Source organism: Salarias fasciatus, chromosome 18 (assembly GCF_902148845.1).
Source record: "Salarias fasciatus chromosome 18, fSalaFa1.1, whole genome shotgun sequence".
Lineage (NCBI taxonomy): Eukaryota > Metazoa > Chordata > Actinopteri > Blenniiformes > Blenniidae > Salarias > Salarias fasciatus.
The window spans coordinates 18,741,721-18,769,386 of record NC_043762.1 but is presented as its reverse complement, the minus strand read 5'-3'; the positions used below and the strand labels follow the sequence as shown (position 1 = coordinate 18,769,386).

Here is a 27,666-nt window from a genome sequence, read left to right as displayed (position 1 = left end):
ATGCAGACAGATTTCATCACAAAGTTGCAAAACACACACGGATCGCCTGTGATGTGACCGGTGTGAGTAAGACCAACTGCAGAAAATCTGAGGGATGCTGAGTTCTCGGCTCTCTGTAATTATAGATTACAGTAATCTTATTGTGCATTCATGAGTTTCTGAGAAGAGAAAAAGCTCTGCAGGCTCTGACTAGTTTAATACCACTAAAAGTTGTCTTAAAGAATAGTCTGTCACTGACGTACTCTCTACTAAAGTGATCTTATCTCAGTGACATTGTGAAATAACTGCACTTTGTAAGCCTATTGTACACAGTTTGCTGAAATTGGTTTGTGTGTCGGTTTATTTAATGAAAGCAGCTGTGAGTTGTCCATTTGCAAGTTTTATGTGGCGTTATCTGTTAACCGGAAACACAGATTAATCTTGATAAAAACCTTTTTCTTTCTTGTTTTTGCAGCAAACTCTTTGAGCTAGTTTGAGTCCAACTTCATTCATTTGGCAAACTGTCCTCATTATTGTTGTAATTGAAGCTAACCAACACCCTGCCTGTTTATTGCATGTGAAAATAAAGTCATATGGACTCAAAGCACAAGGAAACAAATAGTTTATGCTGAAAGAAATCAGCCTATCAATGTCTTTAAAGTCAGAACATTTAACACATTGTATGTATTTCTCTAAATTTATATGTTTGTTCATAAAACAAAATGCAATTTGACTTATTTCTTGCTATTTTGCTTAGTCTCTATACTGATCCTATTTCTATGTATCCAGTTTGCCTGTTTAATTTGACTCTGCTGCGGTCTGGAAACAAAAAAAAAGAAAGAAAAATAATCTGTAAATAGTTTTTCCAATAACTTGTTTGCGCAGATGAAATAATAATGTCTGTGAGTAGATTCATTAACTTTCCTGAACTTCAGATTGAGCAAAGAGAGCTTTCTCCCTCTGCTCCCAGTCTGCTGGCTAAGCAATTCCAACAAGCTGCTAGTATTTAGTATGCATTCAAAACTGTTGCAACTGCATTACTTGAGCATAGATAATGTGTTTATTTTTTTCATCTATTTGCCCAGAATTTTAGCTGACTGCATTTGTGCTTTGTTGCGCTTGTCCAATCCTCCAAACGGAGAAAGGTTAGAGGAACTCGGTTATTATTTAACAGGGACATGTCAATACAGCACATACCAAAGATATTCTCACTGACACTCCTAACAGAGACAAAGCATGTTTGGAATGCATAATTGGTGCTAATGCATTTTCGTTCTTTTTGCATACATTCAACCATAACTACACGTTTTCTCTGCTGTTGTTGTCAGATTTAGGGTCACTCAAAGGTTACTTTTCCTCCAAATCCAAGCGCGACTCCCAGAGTCAGGAAGTTTCCCTTGGCTTGCTGATAGATGTTTGGTTTCCCACGTACAGTGTGAGAGCCAGGACCCAATCCCATCTGTTATGCTCAGGTGCTCCGCGTACCCGAGTCACCTTTATGTTTCCTCTCACGACCGCCGCGCTGCAGAAGCCACAAACGCCGTCCGCGCCATTTATCATGCTGCCGTCGAGCCAGCAGCGTCAACAATAACGCTGGTAAACGCTGTGCATTTTTCAAAACACAAACAGCCATGACATAAAGCTAACGTATGGCTCTGAGCAACAAAAATCATTTTACCGATGATATAATATCACATGGTGTACACATGAATCAGTTCTTCAGTGTTGTCTTATTAATGGATGAGTTGTATATGAGCCATTTTATTGCTGCAGATATTTTGACTTGGCCTCATAGATTTAAACAGCTTTAAAAAAAACAAAAACAATGGAAGCCTTTGTGGTGCCATTTAAATACCCGACAGTGAGTTATGGTAAAAGATTGAGAGGCGAAATGAATTATAGTGTTTGGTGAGATGCGTGTCACTAACTCTTTCTCAAAATACAGTCAATGCCTGTAGCTGTTGAAAAAGTTGTTTGTGCCACACATTACATTTAGAGGCTGCCCGTTAGACGTTGTTCCATATATTCTATGCTTTATGTTCCCCTTGGCCGTCCTGCGAGTCTCTTCCAAATGATCCTTTCTCAGTCTGAGCTGAACTGCTCGCAGTGTGCCGGGAAATCATACGCCGATAAATCCACGTCCACTAGAATAAGAGCTGTCCTCTCTCGTTTTAATCTGATAGACTGTTGACTGTCTCTCAGGTAAACAAAACACACCTCAGTATATGAAGAGCCTTTGTTCGGTGTCGGACTGGTGACCTGTTCAGGGTTTTCACCAGCCTCCACTCACAGTCAGCTGGGATCTCATCCAGAACCCAGATGAATTACATAGGCGTGTGATCCTCTTGCTAACTTAATGAAGTTCCATTATCTCACAAAATGTGTTCATTTCTTCAACTCATGGCTGAAATCATGCCAAGCTTCTGAAATGACAGTCACATCAATCTCAGATCACCAAAACTTCAAAAAAATCTGTTCATGGCTCACAAACTTTGTCCTCTTGTGACCAGGCAGTGAGGTAGCAGTGTACAGTAATAACTGAAGCGATTCCTCGGCGGCGAAGGCTTTAACTTGAGTGCGGGGGACCCGGGTCCGAACCCCAGTGGCAGCGGAAAAGGGCGTCTGAGATCAATACAAGCTGCAGCTCACAGTGACCATAACTGTAAAAGCCAAAGCAGTAGAACTGTATTGATTTCTCCTTTAAACAGTCAAATAAAAACAAACTTTGTTGAAAAAAAAAAAGGTAATTAAAACCTGAGAAAGAAAGTAAAATAAGATCTTGAAAAAGAGCAGCAACAAATGATTCCAGCATAATGAGACTTTAAGACTGATTGCTGAAGCTTTAGTTGACTTGCTTTGAAAACACAGGCTGGAACTCAGCAGTCCTTCTCACTGTTTACTTGAAATGGTTGCTGGCACTTACCAAGCATGAATCACACGGCGTAAACATTACAATATCTTGTGTTTTTTTTTTTGTTTTTTTTTTTGAGCTTTTCAGACTTAAATCAACACTTCTGTAAACGTGTCACAGAGTTTCAGGTCTTCCTTCCCCTTTTCAGTTTGTCTGAATCTCAGGTCAGGGTTTGTCCACTCCTTTCATTCATTTGTAAACTTACAGGAAAAAAGCAGAACAGATTGTGGAAGCTGAAAGTCATGTACTGAGCGGATGGTGACAAAACCGAAAGCCCGGGATTTCCTTTATTCGTAAAGCAGAATTTTCTGTGGGTCAACTATATATCGCTTACTTTGGTCTCCTGCCAGTGGATACATGCTTAAAATCTAATAGTCTCCAGTGGAAGCATTACTCCTCTAATTAACTGTAACTATAATCCAGTGCTTTTGGTTAGCCTACTACTAAAGTAACTAAAAGGGGTAACTAGTATCACAGCAATCAAATATTAATTTTCAGTGATTTGTTAAGTAACTAAGTGAAACAGTGACGAGTAATTATAACTTTTACAATTAATGTTCAGGGTCTATAGTAAAGTAACTCCAGTGGCTTAGAGACCTGAAAAGTAACTCCTGTAGTTTTTAAAGGAGTAATTATAACTGCAATTGTATATTTCTAAAGTAATGCCACCACTCCAGGATTCAAACTGGAAACTAATGGAGTCAGAGGTTCTTCTCACCATTCCCCTTCATTTGGCCAGGGGTCGCCCTGTGTAACATTCAGCACACATTCTCAGCCACTTTCCACCCCTGCTGATAACCTGTGTCGTTCAGCATGTTGAGATCACTGAAGCTTGTAGAATGAAGCAATGTGTTCTCTTTCTTTTGCAGATGTTGCACTTTTGGAATGAACCCTCTGCATAACTGCCTGGAGTCGCTGCCATCCCTCCACTCAGTGCGCACGCAGACTCAGATATAAAGTATGAAATGATTTCAGAATGACGCGGTTATCTTCTCCTCTCCTCCTCCACTCCCTTCCTGCTAAAAAGAAAGACTACTGAACATTGCGTAACAAACTCGAGCTGCCCTCCGTTACTCTGTTTGCGTACCATTACTCACCGCGCGTCCGTGCGCCTCTTGACGCAGCGGGGCGCGCTCCGGAGCGCGGGACCTCCCGGTGGGAGTGGGGAACTGGGCGGGCGAGGGGTGTGGATCAGCCCCAAGTAGTGCGCAGCACATTCCCACACGGGCTTATAAATATTCTGGCTCCGTGAACCGAGGACGAGTCGACAAGAGAGGAGAGAGGGAAAAAAAAAGTTGCCAAAAGTTTTCCCAAGGCTGAGGGATAATTTGTTCAGGAGGAAAACCGAAGTTTCACCGCCGAACCAAGAAGAGAAAGTAAGGTTTTTGATCTTTCCCGTGTTTTTATTCTTCTTAGGGAAATGCTAATTGGAGTGTGAAAAGTAAAAGTCCTGTGCGCGTGACCTAACGGTTTAGTCTCTCTACAATTAAAGTCTGACTGCGTGATTCCCCACAGAGGTTCGCAGCCGTTTCAAGAAGAAAGAGACACATCCACGTTTGCAGAACTAGACAGTCTGTCGCTCAGTTGAAAACCTTTTTCTCATCCCATTTAAAGATTTTAATTTAGCCACTAAATAGAAACAGATCAGGAGCAAATGAGATGTAAAATTAAAAGTGCAACAGGTTCTGAGTGAGAAGGGTTTTTTTGTATAAAAATGTCCTCAGTATCAATGTTTTCATTTAATAACTCATCACTTGCATGAATTTATGTTGTTTGGGTGATATGCGTTGCTAAAGAGTACCCAGGATAATTTAATTAAATGTGATAATGGCTTATTTCATTGCAGCTCAGATTTCAATAACTCTATAACAATCATATGATTGACTTTGAATTAATTAATTTCAACACCTTTCCATCACCTGGTGTCAGCTCTGAGTGTTTTTTTTTTTAAATCATAGGTAGTAAAAATGTAATCAGACACACATAGTAAATTGTCTCCAGGAGACTATGAGAGAGTAGGTCATTATTCATCCCTTCAAACTCCTGTTGTCTGAAACCTTTTCTGTTTGGTGAAAAACACATGCAGTGAGTTGAAGCCTTCTCCTGCCTTCAGCTCTGTTGGTTGGCAGCCAACCATCCTAGAGAAAAAAAATCCTTGAGGATGTGCATTGCAGGATGTAAACGATTTCTTGATGTTTTCCATTTTTCCATTTTTGTGTGTGTGTGCTGACATTTCAGGGATTTACAGTGACATTTATTAATAATAATCGATTAATTCCACATGGGACTAAACATCACCTGACAAAACAAGCCTGGCCATTGAAAGCTGATGTAGACGCCTGAGGACAAACGACTTGAATTTGCTGCACTTATCTGAGGGCCCAGTAGGCATACCAGCACCACTGGCATGCCAACACTAACTGAAGGAAGGGATGTGCACCTCCGCAGAGGGAGCTGTACAGCACAAAGGAGGAAATGATACACGAAGTAGTGATAGGCGGAGCAGGGAGAAAAGATGACAAACACTTAATTTCAAGCTTGGCTGATGCTTGTATTAGAGATCCATTTAAGTTGTGCATTAAAGTGTGAGGGAAGGGCAGGGCTGCCAAGGAATTAGGCTTGTGGGACGACTTTTCATGGTTTTAGTGTGTTATGCATCTAATTGGACGATTTTGAGCCACCTAAGTGCAGTGCTGAGATAACACTGCCTTTTTTTTTTTTTTTTTTACAAAGCTTGTCGAGACACGAGTTACAAACAAAACTGGCTGAAAATCATTTATTTATTGATGTTTGGGGAGAGTCCCTATCTACAGTGTTGTTTAGCCAATTAAAGTGGATGTGTATCTCATATTTTATCACCCCAATTATTTAGACTCCGGGTGTCTGTGAGCCAGGAGAAGATACGGAATGAAGATGGATTATGTAAACAAAAAATGGAGAATTCGACATTGTGTTTTCTGTATTTCAACATTTCTTGTCTTTAACTTCAACCGAGAGGTCACGGAGTTCAACTTTCAGCTGTGGGTGGGTCCCAAGTTGTTTTAAAACACAGCTGATTTTGTTCATTGTGTCTTTTGTAATTGTTATGAATGTTCCTGCCAAATATTGAGAAGATTGGGAAAGCGGCGAAGGGAGGGGAATGTCATCTGACCACTGCGTGACCTCAGGAAGTCCCTGAGCTGAAACTTTAGGAGTATAACATAATGTCCGGCTGACTTACAGCATATGGTGCATTCTTCTCACACATGGATTTGAAGGGTTTGGTACTGTGAGACGCCCCTCCTAATCTCCTCTTCCTCAGCTGCTGTTTAACCTTTGAACTGTACAGCATAACTTCACCATCAATACTGTTTCTTTCTTCCTTACTCCTGGGCCATGCAAATGTTTAAGCACGATAATCAATAGTGAAGCGGCTACATTCCAGCAGAAGCTCTCATTATTGTTTTACTTTAGGGAGCTCAGTAATCTAGAGTCCTACAGAATGAAAAACGATGTGCAAATGAGCCTCTAACTCTTCTCCAAAAGGTCCAAGCACTTATTTTTTTATCTTCACACTCATTAATGCAAAGTCTAACAGTGCTTATTAACAAAATAACTCAGCGATACATTTAAAGTTAGGAACCGTGCCGTTTGCTGGTTTTAATGCCGTGTTCTATAGAAATCTATGAAAATAAAATGTTGTAGTTTCCTTTGAAAATGTATTATCATACCCGTCCTTTCATTTTGGGAAGTATATCCTTAGTTTACCCTGCTATACCTGAGATTGTTGCCATAGCTTAAATGTTATTGATGTGTTTGTGAGTTTTATTTACAAGGTAAACATCACCTCTCAGCATTTTAATATATTGCCAGGCAGCAGTTACTAGACTTAACTTACAGCACTTGCCCTTCAGTTATCATCACACAAGTGTATAAAAGTCGCTGTTTAGCACCATCAGACATGATTAATGTTTGAAAATTACAAAGATCATACTATAAAAATAATATAAAAATACCAGTGAATACAGACATTCGTTTGTGATTGATGACTGAAAAGCTGTGCACGAGCATTAATGTACCGAAGGTGACGGGGTGTTGGTGAAAATAAGCTGAGTCGCTCAATAAAACAAGGCTTTCCTATAGGCGCGTACTTGAAAATGTTGAAATTGTCCTGACTGTGTACATTGCTGCAGCTCATTAGAGTTCATGGGTGTTTTTACGAGGCTAACAAAACCTCAGTGATACTTTAATGCTTGGGTTAAATGGATGTATTTCTGCGTGCTGTGCCGGAGCCCTGTGTGGCTTTTTAATGAAGAGGAGATGCAGATGGCGAGAAGAGCGTGGGCACGAGATGAAAGTTCTCCTCCCTCCACATGTTGTTTTTGTCTCCAAATTTTCCATTCACCTTCTTCATTTAGTTTCTAACATTTTAGAAACATTTTGTTTCCAACTTCTGACCCGAAGTGTTCCTGCAAAGAACGGGCTTATCTTCGCCGTGAAAAATGATGTAATTCCTCTGTGATTATTGGTGCGGTGTTACAATAGCGGGGCGGTGACAATGTGATAAATATCCATACACCAACGCCAACAGTGTATGTGTGCACACAGAAACACCACATGCACAGAAACGGTATTAAACAGCAGCAGCTGTGGTGCCGCAGATGGGATCCAGCTGTTTGTAGGAGTTACTCCAGTTCTCACAGGGAACGGACCCAGAAAGGGCGAAGGACTAAAGACCCCACAATGACTTGAGAACGCCTGATGGCAAGGCACAGTTACAGTCAGGAATGTGGAAATTGTGGGAAAAAAATGAAAAAGTCAATCGACTGTGTTATGATAGCGAGATGAAAGTAAAACCATAATTGTAATCTGTAACAGTTTTAGTGGAATAAAATGCACTGCAGCGTGAAGCCTCTCCAGTGACCTCTTATGTAAGTTTTTCAAGCACTTTTCTCAACAACCATCAAGATTTCCTTCATGTCTGATTTCAAAAAGCCACATTATAGACATTATTTCTTTCAGAGTAACAAAAATCATTAACTGTGGCTTCTAGCGTGACCTTAGCTCTGCTTTAGAGAGTTTTGATTATTTGCATTTTCCTTCTATTTTCTGCTAATTGGAGGAACCAAGAAAGGGATCATGCATATTGTCATGATGAAGAGTTGTGCTCATATTTGTTTTCTGTTTCGTTCAATATTGTTGCTACCTCAGCTATGTTAACTTTTTGGAGGTAAAGACATGCTAGATGTAAGAGGACTTCCCTATGATCTAAAATGGTACTAAAATAGTGTTTTTTTTATTTCTATTTTGTGAGTGTGTGTGTCATTTAGAAATGTCCGATACAGTAAAGATTTATCATTATCACAATATCAATGTGAAATATGTGATTCACAAAAAAATGAATTCTTTGCATATTCTAAAAAGAAATTTGCTTGCAAATAATTCACAAAAATTATGCACTTAAGTGACTGAAACGTTTTAAATTATTAATAATTATATGGTGGCCACAAGGTGGAATTCAGAAGCACAAGAGCATTAAAATTGAGGAAAACTTACCAAAAACAGCAAAGTCAGCAAACTACATCTTCTGCAATGCTGCAGGTGCATGTATGAAAGACAAAATACACACATAAACACACACACACAGGTCTAATCACAGCTGGAGTAATTTGGAGGCAAGAGAAAATGCAATACTGTTATTATATTTTAAAAAAAAAAATTGTCGTTGAAATTGAAAGATGAATACATCTGACGTTGTCTTCAGGATGCCAGGTGAAAGGTTAACAGTGCGAGGCACATCAGAGATCGGACGCTTCCACGGAGCTTCCCCGCCCACCAGGGTGGAGCTCACCATTCAGAATGAGGGGGAGAAGAAGGAGGAGAGCAGCTGCAAGCGCTGGTTCAGGAAGATGTGCTGCTGCAAGCGCCAGAACGGCACGTCCTACGACGTTACTGACAAGGTGGAACTGACCAAACCATCAACCCCCGCTCCATTAATCTCAGATCCCCCCAAGCCAAAGCCTGAGAACGGAGAAGCAAAAGAATTTGAAGGTAACGTCCGACTCCAGCTCTCACGGCATCCCTTTTGAATCTTCATCTTATACATAAATATATAAAACTACCAAATGTTTATTCCTTCACGTTCTCAGAAGTTAAGTTGGCGGTGTGTTCGGTGGACCTTCTGAGTTCCAAGACGGGTCAAAACCGACAGGAGCATCACACCGACCTCTATCACGGAGACGAGCTGATCGTCCGCCGAGGACAGACCTTCCAGGTGGAGCTGGAGCTCAACAGGGCCTTCAGTGCCGACACTGACAAGCTGCACCTGGACCTGAGGACAGGTACGACGGTGGTGGATTTAATAGATCAATTCTCCAAAAAACAAACCGTCTATTTAAACAAACAAACAAAAAAAAAAACAGGATGGAGGATAAAGAAGGAATCTGAAAGCAGAAGGCTTGAGACATGATGGGTGGCGTCAAATTGCTGAATGAAGCCACTGTTTGCCATGTCAGCTGATATATCTGTGTAAGCCAGGGGTGGTTATAAAAAAAGAAACAGACACATGGAAACCTTACAGAGAAGTCCAATTCATTAAAAAAAGAAAATACAGTCTTTCTCAGGCCAAAAACAGGCATTTGAGGTCAATTCTTCAATCTTCATTGAACAAAGGGAATGATTGAAACAAGTCAGTGTTTGACTTCAAAAACATTGGAAACACCTGCTTTAGAAGCATAGCAAAGCTCTTCCGTCTGTTTTTTTCAAAAGCCTATCCACGATCAGCTGATTGCCCCGTGTAAAACTGTTGCTCTCTTGACCATCACTGACCGCATGAGAAATCACAAGGGAGCGAATCACTGACCACTCCGAGCCTGGGAAATATGGTCCGAATGCTGCGAATAGCTGGAGTGTTTGAATCAGGCAGGAGTTCAACCAGAGCCACGCCACAAGCTTTGGATTCCACCCAGCAGCTCTCGGCGTTAACAGTTTCCAGACCTCAGGACACCGGACACCTCCCACTGGTATCTTTACCGGTCTCCCTGTACGCACTTGGGGGGAAGAAAATGGCCATAACGTCACTATTCAGATGCAGTTTTTGTGAACGGCTGCTGAGCAGTTAAATAATAGGAGGGCTGCAGAGAGAGAGAGAGAGAGAGGAAAAAAAAACAAACAATTGATTTTCACAAGTATCTGAGTTGTCCGCATTGAACAGCCTGATTACAATCACTTCCACAGCTGCTTTTTCAGGGACAAAGTTCTAAGTGCTGCGCTAAAAGCAGTGATTTGTATTATTGTGGCTCTCCGAGAGGTTATTTTCTTCAACTATGAATGGAATAAAGATTTCAGTCAGTTTTCTTTGGAAATAGTCACTCCAGAAGGAAACGAAGACTGTTTTTTATTGATTTCCTTTAGAAGGAGCACTCAGAGGTAAGAGAGGAAGGGTGGGGAGTCCTGGATGCAGCCACACGGAGAACAATGGTTTCTTGGTTAAACTCCATATCTGCCGAAGCTAATTATGGCCCGGCCCGGCAGGATAGCACCACCAAAAGCTTCCTGTCGTCGGCTTGTTAGCCTATAAGAAAATAATGAAGCATCTAAAAAAAACAACAAAAAACAAATAACTATTTAGGATAATTGTCCTCCAGTCACCCGTACTTTTTATCTACTTTATGTAGCAATGTGTTGTGCAGTGTTGGGGAATTTCAGTGACAAACGTTTGTTTACTCAGACACAACATGCACAATGGGGTGAAAGGTCATGATCCGAATGTGTTTTCCTGTTTTAGTACTGTGTGGTTTTTCCATACATTCGCCTCTTCACTGCAGCTGTTACCATGAAATTTCCTCTAATGGAAACATTCAAGTTTAGACAATGATTTAGAATGAATGGGAAAAACTTTAAAAAGGACTTTGTGAGGCAATTCAATCAATTTTTCACCCCCACGTTTCATACAAACTGTTAAACAATTTGTTTTTTACAAACATGATTTTGAACTAATGATTTTGAATTTCAAATATAAGAATATATTTGGGTTTTATTTTTTTCCTGAAAATTTGGTGCAGCAACTTTCAAAAAGGCCCTTATTGGTGAATCAACATCACCGACCGTCAATTAAATGATTTTTTTTTTTTAAAGTGACCCACACCTTGGATGCACACATGTTTATGAGTCATTTGTAGAGTCACCACTTAACTTCAAATTTCTTATTTTTGGACTGTTCGAGGAAAACAAAGTACCTGAACAAACGCTCCCGTTGGAGAAATGTGCATACCCCATGTAGAGAGTTCCCCAGTCCCACCCCAACCAGAGGATTTTCATTCACCACGACATCATCATGCAGACCTGAGCAGGCGTGTGTGTGACACTTTCAATGCAGCTTTTACACTCTGATTCACGGTGACAGCTATATCACCCCTCTAGAGGTAAATGTTCTGAGTTCTGAAGTGTGGTTTATTTTAAAGTTGACAAAATGACTATAGTTCGTTAGTAATCTGTGTATTACAGTTGTGAATTTTGGATTTATCGACATGTTTTTGACATTTCATTAGGAAAGTAGCTAAAATGTGACTTGAATAACATTATAATTGCAAATCATCACGAGCCAGTGTCTGAAAAAATTCTCTTCGAAGTGGTTGAAAGTCAGTTGAGTCTTTTAATCAAATTGAAAGCTCAGTTCCCTGACTTTTTAACGCCACATAAGATTCTGGCATTAATTTTTGAGCTGCTTATTTAATGTATTCTTTGACTTATTTCCTTCTGTGTTCAGTACTTTGTTTAATAAATGAAGATGGATTGGATTAGAATTCAACAAAACAGTTGTACTTCATATTCATATAAGCTCGAGTTGGATCTGCTTCTCTTTGGTTTCCATCAGTAACGTACGTATTGCCCATTTTGGTATTCTGACTTGATGTTGCTCTTGAACATAACCCGATGCTGTTTCCGCACTAACATATGCCCCCCTGACTGATCCGGTAAAAGATGTGAAACAGAACAGGAAATTCAACTGCAGCCACGCCTGACCGTGGCAGGATGTCATAAAAAAAAAAAAGTGTCATTTACAAAAAAAGAAAAAAACAATTTAAATAGATGCATGTTTGCTGTGCATGGTGGTGAAAATGTCTACAAAAATCTTTCATAATACACAAGACATTCTGTCAGACTCTCATGATTTAGGACAGGACAGGTGAAGTTATGCTGCTGCTTCAGGCAAAACCTAAAAAAACCTTATAAAGGAAACGTATAACTTATAAATTGGGAAGAAATAAGTTACATAGCAAAGACACTGAGATTGAATTGCGAGAACATTGAGTTTCTCTCATTACAACAATTTCACTGAATTTTTTCTTTAAAGTACCTCCCTGGCTTTGTAAAAGATGTCATTATGTTTCCATTTTCCCGGCTGCTGCAGGTCCGCTGCCCCTGGTGTCTAAAGGCACTCACGTCATCATCCCACTGGTGGAGGACCTGAAGGAATCGCGCTGGGCGGCAAAGATTATCGAGGAAACCGGAAACAAGATCAAGCTCTCCGTCAGCTCTCCGCCCAACGCCGTGATCGGCCTGTACGGCCTCACTGTCACCACCAGCCCTCTGAAGGGCGAGGGGGCCACGACTTTCACCTCCAGCGAGAACGTGGTGGTGCTCTTCAACCCTTGGTGCGAAGGTGAGCTGCAGACAGTAAAGTTTTTACAAGGCTAGAGGGCTGGAATGCAGAAGAGGGAGAGGAGGCCGGCCAGTCATAGGTGATAAGAAAGAAAAATGAGGCAGGAAAAAAATGTCTAGAATGAATCACATACTATCTGGATTAATATCAGGTTTGAGACGGACGGCCTTAAAAAAGGGCAGTATTGTTCCGAGGGAATAACTTTCTTCAGCTCAATTGTGGAAGACAATGTTCCCATAACATAACTGCCATCTTACAGACGTCGTTCTATCAATCTGATGGCAAATACTCGGACAAAATAGATTGTCTGTTTGGCCATTTAATCTCTGAGAGGAATTCTGATATGATGTTACAGGAGGGTGAGGAGGGCCAGCTCAGTCCACCAGCGTGTCGCTGTCCATCAAGTAGCTTCAGCGTGTGACTGGGGGAGTTACATAACTTTTTTTTTTGTTTTTTTTTGTTTTTTGGCTTTAATTCAAAACGTCTGGCACGCTTGTTGTGGCCTCTGAAGCACTGCCTGCTTTAAACAGTTTGTGTGTAATATGAAGCAGACCTTCAGCTTCAGTCATTCTCTTATATGACGTGACTTTTAGTCTTTGTTTTTTTTAGAACCGTTTTCATCTGCAGGCAAAATAAAATTTAAACTTTGCAAATAAGAACAAACAAAAATGTTGATCCTATTGTTTTCAGTCTGAGCACGTTCAGTAAATTAGGAAAATGTACACACAGTTCTACTATCAGTTGCTGCAGTTCTATAGACAATCAGAATAAGAGATAATCATAATATTTGTTGAGTGAATTAAACATATTTCAAATGAATGGAGGCATTAGCGAAGTCTTCACTTGTGTAGGGAATGTTTGTCTGAAAGGACTTAACAGTTCTGAGAGAAAATACATAAACTATATGTATTTGAATGGAATCTAGATGCAGAAGAGACAGAACACAGATATAATGCTTTTTAAAAGGAGAGATTCCCTGGATAGATGAGAATAACTGACTCCATCAGTGCTTAAGAACATTTCCAGAAGATTACCCAGCTTCTTTTTTGTCTCACTTGCAATGATAATCCACGTACTTCTCTTTGGTCGCTGCTGAATTGTACTTACCAGCCAATTGCTAAAACCTGGAGCTTTTAACTTTTAACAGCTGCTTCAGTCCACGCTATAAGAGCAGCGAGAGTGCAGCAGGATAATGAAAATGCAGGCCGTGAAACCAAAAGCAATTAATGGAAAAAAAAAAACCCTCACTAAAGCACCCCATAGACCTGAAGGGATCTTGGGCATTGAATAATAATTATAAGGGGGTTGGTATGTCTCTGTGGAAAACACAATTCAACGTTTATAGCCAAAACACGTTTGAAACTCGACCGACTCTTTCATTCATTTATAAGAGAGGATTCCTTCGACATGTTGAAGACATAGCCTGTCTCTCATTAAAGTCTCTGCTCCTTTTGTCAGCGGGCCCAATTTTTTTTTTCTTCCTGTTCTCAGTCTCTTTTCCACGCAACCGATCTCCCTCACACTCATAAAACTCTAAATCCTGCTGTTACTGGGTGAAATTCCACGGGCCGAGTTTTAAGTAATCCTTGCAGCTGCTAACAACCTGTCCTCTCTCTTGCTTTACTGTTTCCTGCCGTTTGGTGCCTTTCCCGCCCAGCTTCACTCCCTTCTTGCTATCTACTGACCCAACCCTTACTTCTTTGTCCAGTCGCTCCCCCCCCCCCCGGCCTGATCGTCCAACCCTCCTGTGTGTGTCTGTTTCTTTTACATTCCAGGAGTTTCCAACAAGAAGTGAGAACGTACAATTATCACAGCTGCCAGCAACTGTCAGTTTCATCCCTTTTCTTTCGCTAATAAAAATCCCAAGACACTGTTATTCTTCACTTCCCCCCCCTCCCCCTTGCCTTCCCAAGCATAACTTCCCCTCTTTCTGTCTGCTTGTACCCCCGTGACTTTTTTAAAACTCTTCCTTCCACTTGCATTTCTCATGTCCATCACTACCCTGTTACTGTTTCTCCCGCTGACTCCTTCCTTATTTTGATCCGTGAGCAATCGGAGTGGGCAGTGCGGCAGATAAGTCGTGGAAAAGCAGATAAACGCGGATCGTCATGTGAAGAACGCCACGCTCATGTCACTCAAAACAGACTGTTTCCCATAAATGTGAGCGTGGGCCCCACTCCAAGGTCCATGGAGTCATTGTGTTTTTCTCAACCATTTCCTCGCCTTTGGGACCCTTTCACACACTGTGTGAAAAGAAATCACATTCTTAGGAGGTTTTGTCACTGAAGAGGTGACTGGAGCAGAGATTCTGGGTCACTTCTACCGACAGGAAGGCCACATTTTTACTGTTCTGTTTCATTCAAAGGCAAAATGGTATTTTGCAGGGAGACGGTTTCTATATTTCTATTTCTTGTCGAGACGAAGCAATTTCATTAAAGTTGAGAATTTAACTGGAGTAGTTGTAGAAAACCCACGCTCCGACAGCTGTATCCTCTGGGAGCGTGTGTGGATTTGACGTGTTTTGTGCGTTTTTAGCGGACACCGTGTTCCTGGACGACGAGGAGGAGAGGAAGGAGTACGTGCTGAACGACACCGGGAGGATTTACTACGGCACTGAGAAACAAATTGGTGCTCGGACGTGGAACTTCGGCCAGGTACGGACCGCTTCAGTGTGTGGGCGATCATTACAGCATCATTAGGCCGTGACATCCTGGTCCCCACGGCCACCAACTCTCCTGCTCTCCGGCTACACGCTCGAACACCAAGCTGCAGTTTTTAGCTCAATTCTCAACTTCTGTTGGGACTCTTGAAGTAAAACTATTGGCTTCCTATATGGTCTATAAAAACTTAATTGTAACAAATTCAAAATTATTTCTTCAGCTGCAAGGATGTGGGATTATTTCCACTAAAGTTGCGAACATTTTTGACTCTTGTCTCACTTTCAGTTCAAGTCAGAAGTTGGCAGCCTTCGGTCTTGTCCTAATGAAGACACTATAATTTTATTATACTTTAACTGCCCAGAAATATGGGAGAAGCCATCACCGGTTACAACAGGCAGGTGTAAAAAGTGTGTTTGTCTGGGACTCATCTGAGCCGCGGATCCATATATATTTGGTGCCCAAGTGACCTCTTCCAGCAACACAATGGTGTTTGTGGGACAGAAACAAAATATACTAGAGTCTCTGTGCAGCACCTACGAGCTTTTACAACTGTTTGGGGAGACGGTGGAGCTCTGGTAGGATGCACGGAGGAAAACAATAAACGACACGGACAGAACCCTTTGGATCGAGTTATTGTTAGTTTCTATTTTTAAGGATGTTGGCAAAGAAAAAAAAAACTGGCATTATGAAGTTTATTTTCCTACTTTCATTAAAACTGATTAGATGATGGAAAAGCGGAGAAGACAGGAAGTCTAGTGGTTGGTTGAAGATCTCATGTGAAAACAATCCTTTTTGCCGGAAATCAGGTTTCACCTTGTTACACTCTCACGAGGGTTTGCAGAGTCGAGCTTCCTTTCCTGTTGCATTTCTGGTTTGTTATTGTTTAATTTTTTGATAGGAGTTGTCTGTTGTTTGTAACATACGCCTCAAAATCCCAGTGTTTTCATGACGTAATATAATCCCCATTTATTTCTTGACTGTAGTTTCATGAGGGAATCCTGGAAGCATGCTTGTTTATCTTGGAGAAGAGTGAAATGCCACCATCTGGTCGTGGGGATCCTGTTAACGTGGTCAGAGTCATTTCCGCCTTGGTGAGTGAAAAAGAAAAAGAAAAAACATACAATTTTTTTAGAGCTCCAAATGAGGATTGTAAAAAAAAATAACATATAATATTATTGAGCTATTCTTTTCATTCATTGATGGTTGTTGTCTCCTGAAACAATAATCATGTCACTATGCCATTTTCAGATAAACGCTCAGGATGACTTGGGCGTTCTCGTCGGGAACTGGTCCGGGAATTACGCCGACGGCGTCTCCCCTGCTGCGTGGAGCAGCAGCGTGGAGATCCTGAGGAAATACCACGCCTCCAATGGCACGCCTGTGTCCTACGGACAGTGCTGGGTCTTCTCTGGGATCACCACAACAGGTCAGCATGAGGACAGAAATAACACGGGGTCATGTGAAACTGTGGGCAAACGAGGAGGGTGTGTGGATGGAAACAGGTCAGTGGATGGTCGAAAGCTGAAAGGCTGCAGTCGTGCAGACGGGCTGCACAATGCGTGTGCATGTGAAAAGGCCAAGAAGCCAATTTGATTAGGAATCCACCTTTTTTCTTTTTTTTTTAATCCAGACTTTTGACTCTATCAGGCCCTCTTCATTAGCCATAGCTATACAGAACCCTTCATTCATTGTACGTGCCTGTGAGGAGCCTCACATGATAGCTAGCTGACCTCAGCTCGTACACACCCTAAATGCCTGGCATTGGCATTCCTCTCATATATCCTACTTTTGTCAAAGATCAGGCGTCTTGTGCATGCGGCCGTGCAAAGGTCCAAACAGAAGCATGTGAAGAATTACCATCTGCAGCGGCGTGTAAGGTTGAGCTTCAATTCGCGCCTCTCTCCGTCTTTATTTTCAGTGCTGCGCTGTTTGGGCATCCCTGCTCGCAGCGTGACCAACTTCCAGTCTGCTCACGATACCGATGTGTCGCTCACGACCGACGTGTACTTCGACGAAAACCTGGAGCCGATCGACTACCTCAACAGTGACTCTGTATGGTAAGACGCTGAGCTTCACACGCACCGGCTGCCCGGCTCTGAAAACGCCGCCAGCTGCTGGATCCATACGCTAGGAATGTGCCGTATATATAGATCAGCCTCTAAAGCGCCTCTCTGACTTGAAACTTCAGAGGTGTCAGGCAGTTTCAATTATCTGCAGCTCCTCTCAAACTGCAGAGGCTCGACTCGTGTCAGTGGGTTATCTGGGAGCACTGGTGTCCTAAAATGGCTTCGAAGCATTCTCGCCATTTCTCATTCCCGTTTGCTTGTTTACACGCTTTTCCTTTGAAGCAATGAAACGGGGTAGCTAAGTACAGCCATCTATGTTTGGTTTCGACAGTATAAACAGACCAGCCATTGGTTTTCTACATCTGTGTTTCATTATAGTATTTTTTCTTTTTTTTTTTTTTTTTTTGAGAGAAGTACTTTGTGATTCCTTTCAGGAGACCGTTATTTGATTTCTGAAAAAAGAGAAAGAACTTGGCCTTTCAAAATTGCCTAATGAAAATATTCAATCAAAGCCTCCTCAGTATTGACAGAAAATTCAATTATATAACAAAACAGCTGAATTATTTCTGCCAACTTACTTGATGTTGTTTATTATGCATAAAACAATCTTTGATCATCAGTTGTGGACCAGCTGTCTCACTGGACAGATGATGAAAAAAAAAAAATTAAAAATAATGGTCTGAATAACTGTGATGCTTAGAAAAATCCATCTTTACTAAAATATTTCTGACTTTTTCTTCAGTGTATTAATGTAAAGCAACAACATGCTGAATGGTCCCTTGATAAACTACAAAAACTGAACATTTTCAAGAATCCATTAGCATCACTGTGTGTGAAATGAGAACATGCAAGGCAAATGAGGACATTTATTAACCCTGAATCATTCAATGAATTATGAGAGCTTCAGAAAGAGACAAACACTTCACTCATATCTATTTTTGCTCCATCCTCAGGAACTTCCACGTGTGGAACGACTGCTGGATGGCCAGACCGGACCTGCCTCCCGGTCACGGCGGCTGGCAGGCGGTGGACTCCACCCCCCAGGAGACCAGTCAGGGCACCTTCCGCTGCGGCCCCGCCTCCGTCAACGCCATCCGCTCCGGCCAGGTCTACCTCAAACACGACTCGCCTTTCGTCTTTGCTGAGGTGAGCGAAAGAAGTGTGCACAAGGAGGGACATTTGACTGAGGAGTTGCAGTCATGATTCACAAAGCTGATTTAATTTGGTAGAAAGATGTCGCTTCCAGCAGACTTCATCTTCAGAGGCATGAGTTTCATATTATTTTCCTTGAATAGACATATGGTGACGTGGAATTGAGCTTTATAGCTTTCCCATATGCAAGTGGTCAGGAACCATTAGCTGAGTCGATGGTGTTTATTTTCCTGTCAGGTGAACAGTGATAAGATCTACTGGCAGAGGAACCTGGACGGCACGTTCACTCAGTTCCACAGTGAGAAGAAAGCTGTGGGCCACTGTATCAGCACCAAGGCTGTGGGCTCCGACGAGCGTGCGGACATCACACACCTGTACAAACATCCAGAGGGTACGATGAACCTGCTGCTCTACCTCTGACTGATTTCACAGAACAAGACAGAATCATTATTCAGTGCTTGAAAACTCACAAATAAAACATTCCTTCTGCATAAATCCTCATTGTGGACAGATGCTCACCTGCCCTCCTTCTCCTCCTCTCCCACCAGATTCAGAAGAGGAACGCATTGCTGTGGAGACTGCGAGCCGCTATGGCAGCAAGCCCGAGGTTTACGCCTCGCCCCTGGCTGAGGATGTGTCTGTGGAGGTGAAGATGGACGGCGAGGGGCCCAGGATGGGCGCCGACGCTCAGCTGAACATCGTGGTGAAAAACCAGAGCTCAGAGCCCCGCCGGGCGACGCTACACAGCCAGGTGGCCGTCATGTACTACACGGGCGTGCTGAAGGGCGCCATCAAGAAGGAAGAAATCTCTGTGGAGCTGTTGCCCAATGAAGGTTCCATATTCCACTCTTTTTGCCCCAAACTGTTAACAGCTAGCACCTGGAATTGAATGTATTTTTGTCAGAGAAAAGGGCCATTCAGTCATTTCTTATCATCTAACCAGCAGCAGGTTCATATCTCAAAAAAAATTAAACTTGTTTTTGATGAAAGGAGAAGTAACTGAACTCTGATCTGCTCGTCTCTTCACACAGAGAAGTCGATCGAATGGGTCCTGCCCTACCAGCAGTATCAGAACCAGCTGGTGGATCAGGCCGCCCTCATGCTGACTCTGTCTGGAAAAGTCAATGAGACCAAGCAAGTACTGGCCAACCAGACGACCTTCAGACTGCGAACGCCTGACCTCAACATCACGGTAAGATCTCACGTCGCGCTTCATTTTTAACTCTTCCCCACAGCAGCATAGATTTTTCTCATGGAAAAATCTTTTTCGCTCTATTATGAATTTGTCCTGCAGCCTCTGGGAGAAGCTGTGGTTGGTAAAGAGATGGCAGCAAAGATAACCTTCACCAACCCGCTGCCACGCACGCTGAAGGACGTGGTGTTCAGAGTGGAGGGCCTGGGCCTGCAGAAGGGCCATGAAGTGGTTGTAGGGTAAGAACACACCTCACACTCTCTCTTTTCCTTCCTGTCTGTTCTGTTCACTTCCCTTTTTTTTTTTTTTAACCTCCCCAACATTAATTTCCTCCTCGCCTCTCTCAGGGACGTCAGCGGTCACTCCACAGTCACACTCACGGAGCACTTCATCCCGACGCAGCCCGGCCAGAGGAAGCTGGTCGCATCTCTGGACTGCAAACAGCTCACACAAGTCCATGGAGTGGCGGACATCGTTGTTCTTGAGAAATGAGTGGGATCCAAAAAGTTTCTGCTTCTACTAAAATTACTTTCTCTTTATAGTATACAAACCGAGAGCCTCTAGATATATGAAGTGTGCCAAGTATCTTAAACTATCGTTTTTACTTAGTATCTATTTTTGATATCTCAAAACTATGAACTTTTAACAACTGTTGTCAGTATTATTTTGTAACTTTGAATATTATGAATTTACTCCATTGTGTGTCACTGTAGTGAAATACGCAGCTGCATTTCGATATGAGCACACCAAACACATCATGCTGAAGTTTTAAATCTGCAACACTAGTGCATTTCGAGACACTGAAGAAAGCATGTGAAAGTGCATGAAGTCAGGTCTTTTTGTAATCGTGTGAGTACCGTCACTGCATCACTCTTACTGTTAGTCATAATGTGAAAAGAGAAGTCCGACAACATGAACCTCACATGGCTTAAATGAAGGAAGGATGATTGTGAAATGTTTGAAAAGGGTTTAAATTGGAGGTGAAAGGAGTTTTTTTTTAGAATTAGATCTCAACACAAATTTGGCAAGTCCGGAAACTTCATCTTTAAAAGACGACAAAAAACTAAAAAGTCTCGTATTCCCTGGCGAATGTTGCTCTGCTTGTGTGTTTGGTTACTGTGTGTGTGCAGTTACACTGGCATCAACTTTACAGCAAAGTGTGGTTCACCCTCATATCTGAGCTCACTGTCCTAATTCACCTTTTATAACTTCAGCACTTCAAGTACAATGTGAAGGAAATCCTTTTACCACTATCATATTATTTATCTACCTGGAATCTTTTTTTTTTTTTTTTTTTTTTTAATGTATCACTTGTGTTGTGTCAGTAATAAAGCTCACCCTTTAATGACGACCTGAGCTCCCGAGTCCTTTCTATTTCCACGCATCATTAGACAAGCCTTCGCAGGTTCGGGGCGAGTCGGAGGAAGATCATGTAATCAAAGCTTTAGAGAGCAAAAAAATAAAATAAAATAAAAAGCCTTACTTTCAGCAATTGAACCGTCTCTGTAGCAGTGGGTACAGTGGTTGACTCAACAATGACTACTTTTACTGCATGTCTGGCCGGGTGGCACGCCTTTTACTCCACTTCGTCTGTCAGGATGACAGATGTCTCCACCGTTCAGGTCGACTGCATACAAGCACAGACTTACATCTTATCAGAAAATACTGCACTCCACACTCCAAATGCTGTGATTTAATAATTATTTTTACTTGCGTGCTTTCAAATGGAGGCTTTAGAAAAGCAGTGATTGATTCAAGAATATAACTCAATATTGATTAAATAGAAAAAAACATGTATTTCCCACATCTCTCTCATCAGCATTGTGACAAATCAGTCTTTCAAAGGGGATTTATTTTTGGTTCCCAGCCCCACAAGAGAAAGCCTTAATCCGCTATTTCTCAATTCTGGTCCTGTACCTCTCTGCTCTGGCGCTCTGGCACTCCTGATTCAAATCAGCAGGTCATTATCAGGCTGCTGCGAAGCTCCACGACGACCCAGTCATTTGAATCAGGTGTGCTGGAGCGTGGAGACGTCTGAAACATGCGGCGCAGGCAGCGGAGTCTCCCAGGGGTCACACTGAGAGGCAGATTTCAGATAATATCAGTGAAATGGGCAGATTTGTTTGTAACTCATGACTTGTATTTGTGACTTACTCCCGCTTTCTTTTGCACTCTGACTTGTTTACTTTACAAGTCAAAGTTCAGTTTCTTCCACCACAGTCAAGTAACTACACGGCATTCTTATATAAAGGGCACAGCGAGAAAGGATAGACATAAATTCCTGAAAGACAGTTTTGAAAGGCAGTTTGAAAAATTTCATTTTTAGTCAACCTTTAAAGAGCACTTCTGGAAAAAAAAAATTCAATTCCAATTACAATTTTATGATTGAAGGCTGTTTCAAGACTTCAGAGTGGGAATAACTACCCTTGTGTGCCATTTATAATAAATGAAATTCTGCTGAAATGCTTCAAACTGGTGAACCTGAATCACGATTTACCATCTTCAGCTTCGGAGCTCTGTAAAACACCGCTGACACGTCACTGAGAACCATTATCCTGCTATTTGCTCATGTCCCCACTTTTTCTTTTATTTCAAGTCAGATGCATCAATCAAGCATCCTGCAAAGGTAAATGTGGCCAAAACATAATAGCAGCATCTCCCTATACACTTGGCTCAAGTGTTTTCCTGTCAGTTTGTAACTACTGTGTACACTTTCAACTTTGATTTTTGTGTGCTTGTTTAATAAGATTGTATCATCAGCTAAACTTCAAGACAAAAAAAAAAAACTTTTTTGCAGGTTGTATTATTAAGTTCACATTTGAAATATCTATTACTTCTCAGTCTTATGAGCTACTTTTTCCATATACTTAATTTTCTTCAACAATCTTTACACTTTTCATATTTGCACACCTTGAAATGTTTAGCTTTTTTTTTTTTTTTTTAGCTCAAATGCTCATTTGGGCATTACTTAACCAATTGTGTTGCAGTTAATAACATATTCAATATCTATTGAAGTATTTATTTTGACTAGTGTACATTTATCTTTTCATCCTTGGTAATGGAAGTCTATTTTTCCAAGTTCAGTATCCTCCCTTCGCTCACAGACCGGACCTAGAAACACCACTTACTACTGCCCTCTACTGGTGGGGCTATAAAATGCACTGCACGGGGCATTTTATGTCACATATGATTTTTATTGCTTTCACATATAAAATACAGACAGCAGTGTGATACAGTGGGACAAACATAAGCAAAAAAGCAGTGATCAGAGAAACAATGTTAGGCACAACTTAAAGAGTGAATCAACCGTCATGTGGCCACCGCTTATCAACAGCCAGTGTAATATCAAATGAGCATGTATCAATTAAAAAAAAATTCGATGGATAACATAATTCATAAGTGCTGTAATGAGGTTAACAATTGTGTTCGGTGATGTTATAAATAAATCTAAATACACTGGCTTACATATAATGAAGTTTGACAGCAATGATCTTCATAATTTGTCAGAATACAAAAATGGAATTACATTCAAACTCATCCTGTCTGGATATGCCCCGATACAAAAACCCTCTGGCATGCTTCACATGCAAAGGCTGAAGTGCTAAAATGTCAATTGTCTCTACACGGTCGGTGTTCATATGCAGAATACACACTCACAGATGGTCAGTCGACAGTTTTACATATATTTTCCACCACTCTGTTGAACTCCTCGGGTTGATCAGCATACACGTGGTGAGAGGCTCCATTTATCAGCTGCAGATGGGAACAGATGCAATTCAAATCGGGGATCAACTGCATATTTTAGACCACCATTAGCGTCTCAATGTATTTTAATGTTTACATCTCCACTCACCACGACTCTGGTGTGGGCCTGGCCCCGGATCTGGACCATGCTGTCCCCCGATGAGCTGTCCACCCAGGACTGGGCTCCATACACCATGGTGACGGGCATGGCCGGGGGCAGGAGATGAACCCGGTGCAGCATGGGGGTTTTCGCCCACCCCAGGGACTCGGACATGGCTCGGAAACCCACCTCTCCACTACGAGGCAGAAGAAAACACGGTAGGACATCACATTTTATAAAGATCAGCTTGTGGCAGGTGACATTATAAATGTTATTTTGTTTCCTGAAGATACCTTGGCGTTTGTGCATTACAGTGGTAGATATACTGCGTCATAGTGTCATCATCAAACAGGTCTTCAAATTTTCTTTTAAAATCAGGACGAAACCTGTTCACCAAGCCAGGACCTGAATGAAAGAGTACAAAAAAAAAAAAAAAATTACAACTATATTAACCAAAGCCTGACCAAAGATGGGTATCTGCTCTTCTTACCCCACGGGCCTGCTGCCCTGATGACAGCCAGTGGGTTGAAGAGTGAGACGACTCCTGCAACGGCTTTCACCCAGCGGGGAATGGACCTCTTCACCGGCTCTGGACCCTGGCCTTCAGTATCTTGTGGCTGGGGCTGAGGCTTGGGTCGCTCAGGGAAGCCCCACGGATCGACCAGAACCAGGTGTGATACTCTGCAAAAAAGACAAGCAAGATACAGTTACGGTGCAGAAAAACACTCATTTGTCATCGCATCAAATACGCGACAGCAAACATGCTGGCGAACACTGATCTTTTTAACAACCCATCAAACAGCAGCTTGTCCGGTCTGAATGATGCTCTCCAGAGTCTGAAAACTCATTGAGATGAACTCATACAGAAAAGTTTCATGACTTAAAAGCAAAATAATAGGCTGTCAGAGCTGAAAGAAAGTGCAAAGCTGGGATATTTTTCTTTCCTTTGTTACTGTAACAGGAACTGTATTGCGGACATAAATCAGAGGCACTATTAATGTTTTAAATAAATGACTGCAGCAACCGAATGGATTACCTAAAAATATTAGGGAATCATGCAAATGACTGAAAGAAAACCAAATCACTGCCTTTTTCATTATGTCAAAAGATCTTCTCTCACTTTTATCATGTAGTTAGTGCCATCGCACACATATAACAAAGTAAAATCTTTGCCGTTGCTAATGTCTCTACAGAAATGATTCACTGATGTCCTGAATCCTTAAACATAACAGTAAATCTTTTTTTTTCATTGTCATTCACTATTTTTTTCACATAGTATCTCATCTGCTTTAATACCTTGATGGATATTGGATTGCGTAGGAGGTAGCCAGGTAGCCCCCCAGACTGTGCCCCAGGAGAATCATGTTTTCCAGGCCAACAGACTGCCTCCACTGCTCGATGGAGCTGATAAACTGCTCTTCTGCCTTGGCAGCGTCTGAAGGAAAGGGAGGCCTGGAGCTCCTGCCGAAGCCCAGGAGGTCGAAGGCGTAGACGGGCCGTGACCGACTCAATGCATCCAGGTTCCGGATCCACAGGCCTACCCCTCCACCAAAGCCGTGAACCATTACCAGGGGCGTCTTAGGTGCTGGGATAACGGGAACAACAAAGACATCAGGGTTGGTGTAGTCTGTATTAAGATGTATGTTTTTTTTTTTTCCTTGTCAGCATACAAAAACTGGTTAAAAGATGGCGGGGGATAGTACCTTGTTCTGCTGGTTTGCGCACCATCTTGTTGGTGAGGGTCAGAGTCCATATTCGGTCCTGGTTTGGTAGGGTCACAAATCTGGCCCATAGGTCATTTTGAATACCTGCCACACCAAAAAAAGATCAGATTTACGTTTACATCCACTCCTGCATATTCAGCATAATCACTCAGCACGATGCTCTTACAGGCGAGGATCTTTGACTCCACAGTCTTCAAAAGAGACATGGAAGTTGGACGCCAAGAAGGCCACCGACTCCAGACTGAACTGGACCTGACAGAAACAGCGAGGACAGAAACGTGTGAAGAATGGATTGGCAACTGGAGAGGAAATACAGTGCAGGTTCCATGCATCCGGCGCAGGTCTGAAGGTAAAAGCCACTGCAGACGTTATTATTTGCATTGTGCACATGCAAGAGTGTCACATTTCACTGCTATCAGTCTGGCTGTCAATGCCAGGGCAGGGACACTGGCGACAGGATGGTTATTACTCACCCTGGTTATCTATCACCACTCAGTTTTTTTTAATACAAGAACACAACGCAAAATGTGTCTTACCAACTTTTGCCTGTTGCAGTATCTCCCCTAAAACAAACAGATGGGTTGAAATGGTCATCTCCCTTTTGTCAGCTGGTTTCACATTTCTACCTCAGTGTACAGCTGGACCACCAGCAGACCTTTCACCTGCTCAGCTTTCCAAGAAGCTCAGTTATGCCGAGTCATTTTAAGAAGTGTCACTGCTGCCCCTCCTTTCTGTACAGTGACTATCAAAAAGAAATCCTGTTTGTCAGGAGTGTGAGATCAACACAATCTCATTTAATCTCTACTGAACAGAATGAGCCACTCCTGTAGGGTTCATTTTACTACTTCAGTACTCTTACATAACAGGGAGCCAGATAAAATTGACGAATTGTATCATTTACGACAAATTAATTGTTTTATTGTAGCATGACGAACAAAAAAGCTAAACGAGAGCACGTGAGGTGAAAAAACATAGCTGAATACAAGTAGTTTGTTCCAAACATGTTGTCCTATGACCGTCAAAGCATAAAAACAAATAATTTAAGCCTGTGAAACTAGAAATAGTAGTGTACACAATGACAAAGCACTTTTTTCTAAGTATGTGAGGCACGGTCTCTGAAATAAAGCCTCACTTTCTCCAGTTTGTAGAAGTTGAGCTGAAAAGTGATTGGAGACAGCTTGTGTTGTCAAGAGGTTGTACTCACTCAGGTTCACAGTCGTTCTGAAGAGGCTCTGAGGTCGTAGCAGGATCCATTGGTTGACATACTAGTCCTACACTCACATGGACGGAGTATGATCGCTCGCGGTTATGTGTCCGCACTGTTATTACATGAATGGAGCTAAGCTAGTTTTTGCTGTTTTGTAACTCCGTCGCTCTTACGTCAGCTGACCAAGTACAAAGATCGTTTATTGAGAAGATGCGCCACCCGCAACTCCACAAGCGTCGTTTTTATCGCACACGAGAGAGTGGGCAGTTCAAGTGGAAAAATTGAAATTAAAAAATTATACGCTTTATTTTCTATCTTATAAATTGCATTAAATCAATGGAAAGTGTCTACATAAAAAAAAACAGCTGAAAACAAGTTCGAAGTTGACTTACAGCTGCATCTCTAATCCGAGTTGACCATCTTCCTCGATTTTACATCATTGTTATGCCCACTGGGCTTTACGGTCTCGAATTTCTAAATTTTGATAATTCATAATAAAATAATACAGTAATAAATCTAAAGTAACATGTAAATCAGCAACACAAGGAGATGCATTCAAAGGAAAAACAACATACTTATCAATGATCTATGTGCATCAGTTGCAATAGTTAAAAAAAAAAAAAACAGTCTGAACCATGGTGCAGTGGGATACACTGTTGCTCCATTGCAAAAAGTCTCAGGTTCAAGTACTGGCCATGGCCTTTCTGTATGGAGTTTGCATGTTTTTCCGAGTATGTGGGTTTCCTCCGGGGACTCCAGTTTGCTTCCACATTCCAAAAACATACATGTGAAATTATTTGGTGAGACTAAATTGCCAGTAGGCATGAATGTGAGTGCATGGTTGTCTGTCTCTGTGTCTTTTCTCTGTGACTGAATGGCGACTTGTCCAGGGGAACCCTGCCCTCACCCATAGTTAACTGGAAATGATTCCAGCACCCTGCGACATTGCACTGGATAAAGCGGTATAGAAAATGGATGGATATTCATATGTAAAAATTGAAATACAAAAGAGAAGTCAAAACATTGAACATATAATTTTGATATGCTGAAGACAAGGCAAATTAATTTATGTAGCGTCTTTCAGACATAAGGTAATTCACAGTGCTTTACAAGGAAATAAAAGACACACATTTAAAAAAAGCTTATTAATAACAATGTAAGATTAGAATAAATACAATAAAAGCTTTTTTAAGAAGAGGTTAATACAATAACTGAAATAGCCTGATCAAATAATAGTGTCCTGATTTAAAAGAAGCATATGTGTTAGCAGTCCTCAGATGTTAGGAGT

The 27,666-nt window shown here is 41.7% G+C and overlaps 2 protein-coding genes across 3 annotated transcripts; one reads left to right on the top strand and one right to left on the bottom strand.

Annotated features, from left to right (window-relative positions):
* Positions 1 to 4,132: 4,132 nt before the first annotated feature.
* Positions 4,133 to 20,954, top strand: tgm1l1 (transglutaminase 1 like 1). The gene is made up of 14 exons (XM_030115229.1): positions 4,133 to 4,266; positions 8,634 to 8,920; positions 9,019 to 9,210; positions 12,282 to 12,533; positions 15,069 to 15,187; positions 16,177 to 16,284; positions 16,442 to 16,619; positions 17,112 to 17,250; positions 18,213 to 18,405; positions 18,649 to 18,802; positions 18,960 to 19,244; positions 19,443 to 19,603; positions 19,706 to 19,842; positions 19,951 to 20,954. The coding sequence occupies exons 2-14, from the start codon at positions 8,635 to 8,637 to the stop codon at positions 20,093 to 20,095; spliced, it is 2,349 nt and encodes a 782-aa protein (XP_029971089.1). The 5' UTR covers positions 4,133 to 4,266; position 8,634; the 3' UTR covers positions 20,096 to 20,954.
* Positions 20,955 to 22,764: 1,810 nt separating this feature from the next.
* Positions 22,765 to 26,529, bottom strand: abhd4 (abhydrolase domain containing 4, N-acyl phospholipase B). Of its 2 annotated transcripts, XM_030115230.1 has the most exons (9): positions 26,376 to 26,522; positions 25,708 to 25,734; positions 25,338 to 25,423; positions 25,151 to 25,255; positions 24,744 to 25,032; positions 23,938 to 24,128; positions 23,741 to 23,852; positions 23,457 to 23,643; positions 22,765 to 23,356 (listed from the first exon to the last, which is right to left on the bottom strand). In XM_030115230.1, the coding sequence occupies exons 1-9, from the start codon at positions 26,423 to 26,425 to the stop codon at positions 23,267 to 23,269; spliced, it is 1,137 nt and encodes a 378-aa protein (XP_029971090.1). In that variant the 5' UTR covers positions 26,426 to 26,522; the 3' UTR covers positions 22,765 to 23,266. The 2 variants fall into 2 exon arrangements, with proteins under 2 accessions (XP_029971090.1, XP_029971091.1); XM_030115231.1 differs by lacking the exon at positions 25,708 to 25,734 and having other exon boundaries at positions 22,766 to 23,356; positions 26,376 to 26,529.
* Positions 26,530 to 27,666: the final 1,137 nt, after the last annotated feature.

What these genes read in the sequence shown, in the direction of transcription:
- tgm1l1 (XM_030115229.1), top strand. Translation starts at nt 8,635, where the DNA reads ATGCCAGGTGAAAGGTTAACAGTGCGAGGCACATCAGAGATCGGACGC. An exon ending in TCAGAGTCATTTCCGCCTTG is followed by an intron (nt 16,285 to 16,441) that starts GTGAGTGAAAAA and finishes TGCCATTTTCAG; the next exon opens with ATAAACGCTCAGGATGACTT. An exon ending in CGCCTGACCTCAACATCACG is followed by an intron (nt 19,604 to 19,705) that starts GTAAGATCTCAC and finishes TTTGTCCTGCAG; the next exon opens with CCTCTGGGAGAAGCTGTGGT.
- abhd4 (XM_030115230.1), bottom strand. Translation starts at nt 26,425, where the DNA reads ATGGATCCTGCTACGACCTCAGAGCCTCTTCAGAACGACTGTGAACCT. An exon ending in GGAGTCAAAGATCCTCGCCT is followed by an intron (nt 25,256 to 25,337) that starts GTAAGAGCATCG and finishes TTGGTGTGGCAG; the next exon opens with GTATTCAAAATGACCTATGG. An exon ending in GCGCAAACCAGCAGAACAAG is followed by an intron (nt 25,033 to 25,150) that starts GTACTATCCCCC and finishes CCGTTATCCCAG; the next exon opens with CACCTAAGACGCCCCTGGTA.